Source organism: Simochromis diagramma, unplaced genomic scaffold (assembly GCF_900408965.1).
Source record: "Simochromis diagramma unplaced genomic scaffold, fSimDia1.1 OVJJ01000237.1, whole genome shotgun sequence".
Lineage (NCBI taxonomy): Eukaryota > Metazoa > Chordata > Actinopteri > Cichliformes > Cichlidae > Simochromis > Simochromis diagramma.
The window spans coordinates 5,079-17,444 of record NW_024387134.1 but is presented as its reverse complement, the minus strand read 5'-3'; the positions used below and the strand labels follow the sequence as shown (position 1 = coordinate 17,444).

Genomic DNA, 12,366 nt, shown 5'->3' with positions numbered 1-12,366 from the left:
CTTGAGAGTTATATAAAATTTCCTGTTCAGATCAATAACATTAGACATCATTATCATCACTGATTACTCTGCAGGACACTTCATTTGTTTTCAGTAACAGGGATTTCTGAGTATTTTATTTTAAAAATAATTATTTTGCATTAAAAACCTGCGATGAGGATGAACTATCTCATGATGTGGTTTTTAAACTTTAGACTTCATTTTTTTTACTCTAAATGGGGTGCTTAAACTCACGAGTTTCTTTAACTGTGACGTCACTGCTGTCCTCTGTGTAGTAAACTGGATCTCCTCTCCCTCCTCTGCAGTGGTACAGACCTCCTTGTGAGACACTAATAACTCTGTTTGCTTCATTTCCTCTCATGAGCTGAGCTTTAGAAGAGACTGAATCACGTCTGAACCAGTCAAACTTCCAGCCAGCAGAGCCCTCCACAGAGCAGCTCAGTGTCACACTGCCCCCTGCTGGTATGACTGAACTTTGTGCTGTCAGTGTGGCTCTGGGTTTACTTGCTGTTGATGTTACAGGAAAGACAAACATCAGACTGTCAGTTGCTTCAGGAAAAACTTTGTTACAATAAATAAAGATTTTAAAGAGAAAGTAAGAAAATTCAAGAATCATTTTAGAAATATGCAATTTGTTGTTTTTTTCAGCAAGTGCTTAATAGTAATGATCAAACTTTACACATTCACTCAGTCATTTAGCTTCTAGCACCAAACAGAAAACATTTACCTGCATGTGACACATTAGACTGTCTTCATGCACAACTACACTACAGATTCCCTCTGATTTATTCTTCATCTATTCAAAGACATATGTCACAAATACAAAGTACTTTATCCACGTTTAATCCATGGTCAGTTTGTTTGTGTCCTCTCTACTTTTCCCTTTAATAATAGTCTAAAGTCACACTACACTGAATGGTGTCTGTTATTGTTCGAGCACCGTGACCATCGCTGACATGGTTCCAACATCAAGTTCAGGTTGTTTTCTATGATGTAATTTTGAATAATGTAAACACCTTATTTACAGAGGAAAACTGAACAATCAGAGAGGCTGACAGACTCCAATGAAGTCTCCAATAGAATAAAACCACACAGGAGTCCTTTGAGTTTAATTCAGCTAAAGATGGAGTTTGTGTTCCTCGTGAGACCAAACTTGCCAAAATGTGATCAACCTGTGGAGGGTCTTGTTTAACGCTGCCACTGCAGCTTGTCTAACATCTGATTGGTTACCATGTAGAGTAAATCAGCACAGATCAATACTAGAAAATCGACTGCGATGAACTGGTGGTACTGTGGACGTGAGGCAGCCAGGTATCCCAGAATGCATTTCAATTCACAAGCAGTAATTATAGTGCTATCGAGTATAAGTAAAGTTTAAAAATACCCTGTTTGTCTGTCACCAAGTGTACTTTTTTAATCCATACTCAGTTTGTTGCTGACGGAGTGTTCTGAGCTCTCGATGCCACAAAGCACGACTCCAGTCACACAGTTTAACACCCACACTGAGTGAACACTGGACATAATTCACTGAGGTTGTATCTGTGGGGTGATGTTTATTTCATTGATTTATTTAATGCTGATTAAATCAGTTTGACTCAGATTAAAGTTTCATAACTGCACAGTGTTACTGAAGTTTAATGTCTGACTGGAGCGCTTGTTGAACTGAAACATTCACTTGCTTTTTCTATGATGTTTATATGTATTACATGTTTTTAACCATTAATTTTGGATTAAAACTAACATTAAAAATATTTTTATACAAGAAGAAAAGAAATAATTTCTACCCTGAGAAGAAACGTCTGAACCAGCATGTTGATGCTGTTCATGGACACTGAAGACTGCAGCCTGTCCACAAATGGTTAAATGATCAGTTTTGTAATATAAACACAAACTGTCTGTTATCATGTTTGAAAGTTTACTAGAATAAAAAATAAATAAATTAACATCTGATTTGTGATTTTATTTAATAGGCAGATGACTCATTTTCCCAATTAAAGGTTAGATTAACACAATAAGTAAATTGAAATAATCTGGATGAAAGATCTTACATGATACAGTCAGTGTGATGATATCACTCCACTCTGAGAAGAAATAGTCCCTCCTGCCCCGGCAGCTGTATCCTCCACTGTCAGACTCAGTAGCTCTGATGATTCTGTATTCATTGGATGTTGGAGGTGTGTTTAACTTGGCTGCTCTCCATTCATACGTCCACTGAGCTCCTTCACCTCCCTGAATCTCACATCTGACAGTGACTGTCTCACCGCTGTATATCTGAGTCCAGGATGGCTGCAGGGTCACAGTGGGCTTACTGGGAACTGTTCACAGAAAAATATCCAGTTAGACACAAATAGAAACATAAATTAATTTTGAAGCCTGATTTTCTTTTTGCTGTTGTTCAGAGGAGAAAGATTTACTGCATCCTGGTGACATTTTGACTTTAAATGAAGTTGGATTTAAAAATCAGTGTTTACATTTATTTACCGTGTGTGTGGTGGCCCACTGGTGTATCTGACTCACACAGCCTGTTCTCCACACACTCCACATTTATAAAGTGATCTACAAATCCTAACATTACAGCTAACAGCTGCATTTTCCCTTTGAAGAACCACTTACAGCTACAGAGACAGGGAGTGAAGGTGGACAGTATATCCTTGTTTTTATGGCAACAAATTTACCTTGAAAGTGGTACAACTGTGTATAATATGATTCACAAGCAGAAAGTAAGATTTACAGATGTGTGCAGTGATTTGTGTGCAACTTTTCAGGTCTCCAGTTCACACAAACTATTGTACAAATGTGTCGACACAAACCTGAGTAACTGCTGATCATTGAGGCACAAATTTTAACGTCCGGATTGTTTTTTCAGATTTCTTTCTTTAAAATTCATCGTCCATAATTCAGAGATGATAATAAATATACTTAATACAATACAAGATGTCTTAATAAGAAGAAGAACTTTTTTTACCTTTTAAGAACTTTTTAACAAAAACTTTAAAGAGGAGAAAAACAACACGGGCCTGTGCAGGCCTACTTTAAATAAAGCATCACTCTGCAGGTCTGTTTGAGTTCAGAATAAGTAAATAAAATGTAGCTGTGGTCCAATAATTGTAAAATAAGAAGAATAATCATGAAAACTATTTGTATATAATTATGTCTTCAGTCCGTTTCAATGAGCGATCATCTTCTGTTGTTTTCATGCAGCCACGGGCAGCCCTGAGTATAAAATACATCAGCTCAGGGTCGAAAACATAAAGATATTTATTGCACAATAACAGCATATCTGGTGATAATACACAGCTCACAACACCTTAAATACATGTGGACGAATCACCTGACACGCACAGATCACGTCTCGTGCCCACGTGGGGTTTTGAGTCTAATTTAACTGCCAGCTTCACACAGATCCACAAATGTGAGCTGCTTTCAAGTCCCAGTGTGAAACAAATGTGTACAAATCATTGCTTGTTGATAATATTGTGCACATTTGTAACACTTTCAAGACAAATTTGTCTCCTTGTGGAAAGCAGACTTTGTCATGTTGACGTGAGTGTCAGAATGGCAGGTTTATCTCCAGATCCACGGCTCTGACCCACGGAGACCTCTGGCTGATGCTCAGTGTTCTGAGTTTGGCTCGTAGCTGCTAACTAGCTTTCTGCTCTGGGTCAACTTATGGCAAAGTGCAGAGATGGAGAGAGGCGAGGGAAGGTTACAGCAGCACACTTTCTTCCTCTGGAGGCGGTGAACACAGTGAACAGCTGGATACTAACATGTGGCTCACAGCTGGGCCTGTCAGTCTCTCTCTGGCTGCAGTAGCTGCTGCTATAAACACACTTTTCTTTTTCTCACTCTGTAAACTTCCTCCTGCAGATGTTACTCTCACTCGCTGCTTCGCACACACCGCAGAGAGAGGCGGTCCCTGTCTTCACCACAACATTAAACCTGTGGCACGGAATACACGGAATACATTACCCATCAGGCCACCTTCTTAAAGGAAGGTTGGGACTTTTATTTTTAATTGTTTCACCCAAAGTTTGCGGGAGCCACAGCTGAGGGGCGGAAGAGCCGCAGGTTACCGACCCTGATCTGACCTGATGTTAGCTGAGCTGTTAGCTTGGTGATGACCTCGGATGACAACATGTTCAGGATTAACCTTTATTTTTGTTTGTTTGTTTGTTTTTAGGGCTCTGTGGCTTAATACATGTAGTCTTTCATGTCCACTTAAAGTCAGTTTAAGGTGAAGAAGCATTTAGAAAGAGAGGCCAAAAATATTTAACACAAATATTAAACACAATGTAAAGACTAACAGCAGATAATGACCTAAAAATATGCAGTTTATCTAGTCTTTTCTGGAGTTGATGCCACAATGTTTATTTCTACATTTGTATGAAACACATGAAAAACTTAAATAACAGAAAGTTTAAAACTCACAAGTCTCCACAACTGTGACGTCACTGCTGTCCTCTGTGTAGTAAACTGGATCTCCTCTCCCTCCTCTGCAGTGGTACAGACCTCCTTGTGAGACACTAATAACTCTGTTTGCTTCATTTCCTCTCATGAGCTGAGCTTTAGAAGAGACTGAATCACGTCTGAACCAGTCAAACTTCCAGCCAGCAGAGCCCTCCACAGAGCAGCTCAGTGTCACACTGCCCCCTGCTGGTATGATTGATCTTTGTGCTGTCAGTGTGGCTCTGGGTTTACTTGCTGTTGAAGAAACAAAACCATTAAAAAAAATTAAATCATCATAAAGAATACATTTCTTACAGCACTAATCACACTTTAAACATTCACAGAGTAATTTATCTACAAACACAAAAATTAATTAGTTTCCCTGCATGTGACACATTAGACTGTTTAACAAACTAAAGATTTCACTGATTTATCATTCTCTTATCAAACTGTCATCTCTGTACATTCCTCTTTAAATTGCTGATATTTTAAGAGCCTCCATGGTGTCTCTCCTTTCTGTTTGCACAGTGAGAAAAACTGTTGTCCTGAGCTGCCTGCAGACAGCTGGATCATTGTTGGAGTTTTCCTGTTAAGACAGATGTAAACATGAAAACATTAAATGTCAGCATGAATCATGGTCCAACTCACATGAAACTGTCAGTCTGAAGGCATCACTCCATCCTGTTAAGAGATAGTCACTGCTACCCCGACATCTGTAGTCTCCACTGTGGGACACTGAAACTCTGCTGATCCTGTATTCACTGGATGTTGGAGGGCTATTTGTGTTGGGTGCTGTCCATTCATATTTCCACACCTTTCCTTCACCTCCCTGAATCTCACATCTGAGAGTGATTGTCTCACCAGTGAATATCTGAGACCAGCTGTGCTGCAGTTTCACAGCAGCCAGAACTTTCCCTAACAAACAAATAAAAACAAATATTAAACTGAAAATAATCAACAGGGAACAAAATTTTAAAAAATATACTTACTTTAATATCATCATGAATTTGTGTTTTATCTCACAACAAAATTTCACCCTCACCTTGTTTCTGAATTGTAACTGCAGCACTGTCCTCTGTGTAGTAAACTGGATCTCCTCTCCCTCCTCTGCAGTAATAGATGCCTCCTTCTGAAATACTGATTGTGTGCTCTGATGTTCCAGCTCCTATTTTCTGACCTCCAGAAAACCGCGAATCACGTCTGAACCAGTCAAACTTCCAGCCAGCAGAGCCCTCCACAGAGCAGCTCAGTGTCACACTGCCCCCTGCTGGTATGACTGAACTTTGTGCTGTCAGTGTGGCTCTGGGTTTACTTGCTGTTGTAGTTACAGGAAAACATACATCATATTATCATTTAGTTCAGGGAAAATAACAATAACAAAATTAATTAATTAATAACAAAATAAATATTCAAACTTCAAATACCAGTTCAGTTTTGAATGAACACCAAAGAGTAGTAGACAGATGTAAACATGAAAACATGAAATGTCAGCATGAATCATGGTCCAACTCACATGAAACTGTCAGTCTGAAGGCATCACTCCATCCTGTTAAGAGATAGTCACTGCTACCCCGACATCTGTAGTCTCCACTGTGGGACACTGAAACTCTGCTGATCCTGTATTCACTGGATGTTGGAGGGCTGTTTGTGTTGGGTGCTGTCCATTCATATTTCCACACCTTTCCTTCACCTCCCTGAATCTCACATCTGAGAGAGATTGTCTCACCAGTGAATATCTGAGACCAGCTGTGCTGCAGATTCACTGTGATCCTGTTACGAACTGAGAAAAACAAAGACATCACTGTTTCCAGCAGCAGCTTATCATCATAACTATTTGAATGATTAGTGTTAGAATTAATTTCAGTGTGCAGACTACGTGTTGGTTGCAATGATAAAAAGTCAGCGTAATGAGGTTTACTCTGTCCTTTCAGGCAAATTCTTGCATTGATGTAAACGAGGTTCTGATGATGCAGATGTTAATAATAATGCAGTTTCCAACCTAAAAGCCCCAGGTCAGTGTCTGAGTTTTACTGCAAAAAACCTTTATATTTATAATTGTAAATATTAAAGCATTTGTATTAATATTTTGTATTACTTTATTTTAAATTGGAAAAATAATGTAATGAAAGCCTTGTGTTACGTGTCTGCAGGGTGCATGTTTTCTTTCCCTCTCCTTTTGTTTGCCGTTCCCTTAGGTCGCAGACTGCAGGCTGATGTCAATCTGGGGACGTCCAACTAATTAGAGGAGGGAGACCCTGATTGGACAATCCAGGAGTGCACACCTTGATAAGGAGACTCACCTGTGGCTAGGTGTGGCTTTCTTCCCTCCTTTGAATTGTTTGGTACATGTGTGATGTCGCTCTGCTGGCCTGCTTTTGTTTGATGATTGTGGTGGGAGTAAAGTGGACTAGGTAAGTTTGGGGACCCCATACACTTACTTATGTAGAGTCTTTTTGTTAGAAACACTAGGTAAGTAGGTTGGTGCCACCCATGTAATTTTTGAGCTGGTTTTGAGTTGAGGTTTAGGGTCTCTCCCTCTTGTTTTTTCTTTTTGTAGGATAATAGCTCAGCCAAGTTTTGGTTTTGTCTTTTGGGTGTGTGGGTTTTTTGGCACAACCTAACTGTCCCTTTCTCCCCCACATTTGTTGTTTGAATCTGGGTTATGTAATCTGTGAGAGCACTGCCATTAAACCTTTTTCATAACACCTGTACTGAGTTTCCGGAGTTGTTGTGTTATCCCCTCCTGCCCTCGAGGAGACGTAACACCTTGGAATAAATATGGTCATGGTACGCCCCGCGCTCCCCTTTAGACTCCTCCCTTCTTGTTGCAGTTATCACTGGTATAAAATGTTGGAGAGCTGCTGTGAGCCTTCTGTGAGCTGCCTGATTTAAACATGACACCAGGCAAGTTAACAGTTCATCTGCGTATTTTAATGTGACTTCTGTATCTTTAATGCAGATTTTTTTTTCCTGTGTAAAACAAACAGCCGTGGATGGAGCAGCTAAAAAGTTCACTTTTCCTCAAGTCAGAGTTTATTGATCAGGTGATGAAGGACTTCTGAGCTTTTTCCCAGGAAAGGTTTTAATGGTGAAGACAGGAACAGCGCTCCTGTTTTACACACTAGAAACACATTTTCTTTCACTCAGCTTGAGCTCACCGTCTCTGGAACAGCTCCACCTCTTTGCTACATGTGTGCAGACTGACTGCATGTTAAACTGTGTCAGCATCATCATCACTGCTGCTGTTTTTTATGAGTGTTTTTGTAGGAAAACTGGGTCTGCATGCGTTCAGTGTTGTCATACTTTTTATCCACAGGCGTGCTTCTTAATATGTTTCTATTGCAGGTCTATTTATAGATGCAAATGTGGGTGAAACACTCGAGTTCACATGGTGACGACTGAACTCTACAGAGCTGTTTGTTAAATGAAGCATCAAAGCAAAAAACTTTGAAAGATTTTTTTATAATCGTTTTATGAGAATTACTCGATGAACAGTTGCAGCCGTAGTGCTCGAGTACTTTGACATTTTGATAAGCTGTAGTTGACTGTGTGTGTGTTGGTTTCTCTGTGAGCTGATTGGAAATGTCAAAGCAAAATGACTTCTATAAAAACATGTCAACGTCAAAGCTTAAACTATATTACATTTTAAATCTTAAAGAAAGCAGATTAGGCAACCTGAAATGAATGTGCTGTTGTCACAGTCCTGGCTCTGGTGACCCACTTTGTTTTTTGGTTTAAGTTATATTCTTTGAATTATTGTTTTCTGGGATTTTTCGTATTGATAGTTTCTGGTTTCCTGTTCTGTGCCTTTCGCTGTGTTCTTGCTGTCATGTCTCTAGTGAAGGTTTTGTTCTGTATCCTTGTTTTCCTTTTGTCTCCATGTGTTAAATGCTTGTCTTGTTTCTGTCTCTACGTCTTCCCCGTGTGTGTGTGTGTGTGGGGGGGGGGGGGTTTGATAGCCAGTCCTGTGTCTAGTTTTGCTTTCCTCTTGCCTCATTATCTCTAATTATACCCAGCTGTGCTTCCTGTTTCTCACTCCCTCATTACTGCCTGTGTATTTAAGATCAGTGTTTTCCTCTGTTTCTTGCTGGTTTGTGTGCCTGTTATCCCCCCTGTCCTTCTGCATTCCAGGCTCCATGTTCCATATCTCAGGTCTTTATGTGTCATGTACTGGGTTTATGTCCCAGGTTTTTTGTTCCTTTGTATGATTTTTAGTTTTCCCAGTTTTAGGCATTTCTTTTGTCCCTGCACTGCTTCTGTTTGTATCTCACGACTGTAAATACAGCTCTCCCAATAAGTCATTAGTCAGTGCCTGCTCTTCAGCCCTTTCTCTCACCTTCCACACCACTGCTGTTGCAGCCTTGAGAGTTATATAAAATTTCCTGTTCAGATCAATAACGTTAGGCATCACTGATTACTCTGCAGGACACTTCATTTGTTTTCAGTAACAGGGATTTCTGAGTATTTTATTTTAAAAATAATTATTTTGCATTAAAAACCTGCGATGAGGATGAACTATCTCATGATGTGGTTTTAAAACTTTAGACTTCATTTCTTTTACTCTAAATGGGGTGCTTAAACTCACGAGTTTCTTTAACTGTGACGTCACTGCTGTCCTCTGTGTAGTAAACTGGATCTCCTCTCCCTCCTCTGCAGTGGTACAGACCTCCTTGTGAGACACTAATAACTCTGTTTGCTTCATTTCCTCTCATGAGCTGAGCTTTAGAAGAGACTGAATCACGTCTGAACCAGTCAAACTTCCAGCCAGCAGAGCCCTCCACAGAGCAGCTCAGTGTCACACTGCCCCCTGCTGGTATGATTGAACTTTGTGCTGTCAGTGTGGCTCTGGGTTTACTTGCTGTTGAAGATACAGGAAAACATACATCATATTATCATTTAGTTCAGGGAAAATAACAACTTAATTAACAACAAAATAAATATTCAAACTTCAAATACCAGTTCAGTTTCGAATGTACGGTGGCCCCTAGAGACAAAACACTTGCCAACTCCAAAACACAACGGAAGTGCTCCAGGACGCTAGGGGCAGTGTTGAGCTTTTGTTACCTAGTAACTACAAAAGCCAGGACGTACCAATGACCGGATTTCAGGGTCTGCAGGAATTCAGGGTCTGCAGCCTTAAAGGCCGCATTTTAAGGCCGATTACGGCACAGCGACACGACGAAGGCTGTCCCAATTCAAAGGCTGCTCGAAATGCGGCCCTCAAATGCATCCTTAATTTCCCTGAATTTTAAGGATGGGCCCAACATATCCCAGATTTCATAGCGCCGCGGTGGTGTGGATAATTTCGCCGAAAAAAAACGGCGGAAGCGGAGCCACCGAAGAGTAAACTTTCAGAAGTAAGTACTGAATATTATGTCACTTATGCGCAAATGTTTTTATAATGAAGAACATTAAACCATTACTGTTGGCCACATGTCGGTAAAGTTATGTGACATTAGCGATGTTTGTACTAACTTGGTTTTAAAGCCTTTACTTCAAAATATACGCCGTTCAATAGTTGACTTTAATCTTACAGAGAATGTGATGATTTTATGGATAATTAAAGTCAGTCATATATCAACAAACACAACAGGCTGAAAGTCAGTGATGCTGCTCAGTTTGCAGTTCTGAATATCACGGCACAAGCAGGATTCACTACACTGTTAATGTTAGCTATGCTATATTGCTGCCTCTGTTCGGTGGTGTCGAGCCAAACTGACTTTAACGTGTGTTTGAACGAGCTGACGGTTCACTCGTTAAGCTGAAAGAAAGATGCTTTAATCACAGGAGTCACACATGTGTCCACTGTACCATCTGGGAACTCTTCTTGTTTCGTAATAACACAAACTAAATCCTCCTCCTTTTGTGCTGTTTTGTAGCAGTGTATACACCTGAGACTGTCACCTGTCTGTCCTTCACTCTCTCTCTCTGTTTCTTTCTCTCTGATTGTGTAATAAAAGTATGAACATTCATTTATAAGTTACACTTGTGTTTGAATCCTGCAGCTTATCACACATTTGATTTCCATGTGTGACAACTGCAAGTGTCCAGAGTGAGGACAGACTGAGGGACCCACTGCTGCACATCATCTGTGAGGCTTTGCACCCCTGATGATCCACCAGGACAAACTCATCAGTGTGTGAGGAAGAAGAGGAAGAGCCAGCAGCAGCTGACAGATGGAGAGAATAGACAGACTGTTCCCTGTTTGTGAAGGACTGCTAGAAAAGTTTAGAATCACTAATTGTCTGTCCTGAATCAGTCTTATTAGGTAATGTTCAAATAATTTTATCCTCCCAGTGTTTTCAGTGTGGGAGAAAGTACTCAGGGCCTTCAAGTTACACACTATGAAAGGCAGCAACAAGTAGAGCAGGGCGATATGGCCAAAAATATTTATCGCGATATATATATATTTGAAAATTTGCGATAACGATATAACTGACGATATAATTGATGCAAGACAAAATACAACTCCACAACATTACTAGCGCAAAAAGACAACCTTCCATTTATTTTCACTTAAACAAGAAGCTGGTTTTTATGTACATTAAAGCTTTATAAAAATGTAACAGTGCAAATGCAAATTCCTTGCTGAAAGTTTAACCAAAAGGCATTTCCAGTAGAAATGGGCTGACATATCCTGAGCATAACCATGTATAATATCCACTGAAGTTAAAAAGAGGTGCTTTGCAACATTAAACTGCAGTGTGCAGTACGTATTTTTCGGACCATAAGGTGCACGGGATTATAAGGCACATTAACCCCTTAGCAGTCCTACAAATTTTGCCTAAAAGGGTTAGGAGTCGGACGTACCGTGGGCGGTACGTCCGACTGCTAAGGGGTTAAGCGAAACAAAGCAGTCAGATAAATCAAACTTTATTCAACTCATTCTTCTTGCTTCCTCCACTTCTGTACCATTGATTCATTAATGTTGAATTCTCTGGCAGCTGCTCTATTCCCATGTTGTTGCAGTATATTAATGACTAACCTCGTATTGTGGATGGATTATCTCAGTTGTTCTCCTGACTGAAGTTTGGTCCGTTTACAGCATCCTGCCATGCGATTGCATTTGTCTCTAACTATCAGGAACCTTAACGTTAACTTTCATATGTGGAAAAGTGTTAGTGTTCGTCCTCCAGCTTCACTGTTTATGTTATGCTAACATAGCTGTGTCGCTAGCGATCACGTAGCACATCATTATTTACCAGCTAGCCCAACTTCAGTAACCCTACAAACGTCACTGCTGTTTAGTTTCCTGTCTTCATTTATGTTGGACGTGATAGCAGAGCTGTACGTTTGAATTTTTTCAGAAATCTCTCAGTCAGAACATGCAATATCATGTTTAGGTAACTAGCGAAACTAGCGAGCTAACTTCCGCTAGCTTCCTGCTAACTTCTAACTCCGTTAAATGTAATAAATTTTGTTTTCATGGATGCCTGGAAGTTAAACTTCATAGTTACACCTGGTAAAGCAGCAATGCTGATCGTTTTATTAAAGATGAAAGAATTTAGACAGTTTTTAACTCTCAGTGATGCTGCAGTGTTGTTTGACCTGAAGGATGCGGAGTTTAGGACCCAGATTACTCCCAGATTTAAGAGCATCTTAGTCCGACAAATACCACAATAACGACGGCCGCTTGCATGTTCTGCAAAAAAATGTGCTTTGTCGTGTATCTGACGGACAAACACCAACCCAGTTCCACATCACTGAGTTGCACCATTTTTTACAAACCAATTCTGGTTCATCTGTTTCACTCAACAATCGGCCATGTGCGTATGAAAACAAAGGCACTGCGCATGCGCATTTTACTCATATTCTATCGCGATATTTCATTTTCCTATCGTTGCCTAACATTATACCGGTATTACCGTGAACGGTATAATATGGCCCAGCCCTAGCAACAAGTTTAACATTCAGAAACCT

General features: G+C 40.1%; 1 protein-coding gene across 1 annotated transcript in view; it reads right to left on the bottom strand.

Moving 5' to 3' along the window:
- LOC120743497 (B-cell receptor CD22-like) overlaps positions 1-5,646 on the bottom strand; it is a 32,066-nt gene extending 26,420 nt beyond the window's left edge. Inside the window, exons 1-3 of the mRNA XM_040047126.1 lie at positions 5,489-5,646; positions 5,095-5,355; positions 235-507 (exon numbers count right to left, since the gene is read on the bottom strand). Of these exons, the coding sequence (XP_039903060.1) occupies positions 235-361 (127 nt within the window). The 5' untranslated portion in view covers positions 362-507; positions 5,095-5,355; positions 5,489-5,646. The remainder of the gene's footprint in view (positions 1-234; positions 508-5,094; positions 5,356-5,488) is intronic.
- Positions 5,647-12,366: the final 6,720 nt, after the last annotated feature.